General features: G+C 62.0%; 1 protein-coding gene across 1 annotated transcript in view; it reads right to left on the reverse strand.

Moving 5' to 3' along the window:
- The window catches only part of DNAH17 (dynein, axonemal, heavy chain 17), a 107,024-nt gene that overhangs the window by 75,581 nt on the left and 31,006 nt on the right, over nt 1–437 (reverse strand). The window contains 1 exon segment of the mRNA XM_015562672.1: nt 144–350. Within this exon segment, the coding sequence (XP_015418158.1) occupies nt 144–350 (207 nt within the window).

Below are 437 nucleotides of genomic sequence, written 5' to 3' on the forward strand. Positions count from 1 at the left end.
TGCACCACCCACCCTGGCTGCTGCCAAAAATGTCTAAGACGGGACACGCATGGAGCAGGGTCACGCATGGAATGGGGTCACACGAGGAGCACACCTTGTGACACGGACTTGCCCTGTTCATAACCGTCCGTGCAGAGCCCCACCCCCCGCCTCCCGTCTGCTGTGCAGGGTGGATGGTGACAGGGGTCCTGGGGGATCTCGAAGTCCAAGAGCCCCTCGCACCTTGTTGTCGTCCATGACGGTGTTGAGAGACTCGATCCACATGGGGTCGATGTCCCCATCCAGGACAATCCACTTGGGGCCTTCGTGGGTGATGTTGGCCAGGTCCCGCATGATGGTCGAGAAGAGGCCTGTGAGAGAGCAGGGCTGGTGTGAGCAGGGCTGGTGTGAGCAGGGCTGGTGTGAGCAGGGCTGTCAGGCGGGCTGGTGGGAGTCAG

This window comes from Myotis davidii, unplaced genomic scaffold (assembly GCF_000327345.1).
Source record: "Myotis davidii unplaced genomic scaffold, ASM32734v1 scaffold991, whole genome shotgun sequence".
NCBI lineage: Eukaryota > Metazoa > Chordata > Mammalia > Chiroptera > Vespertilionidae > Myotis > Myotis davidii.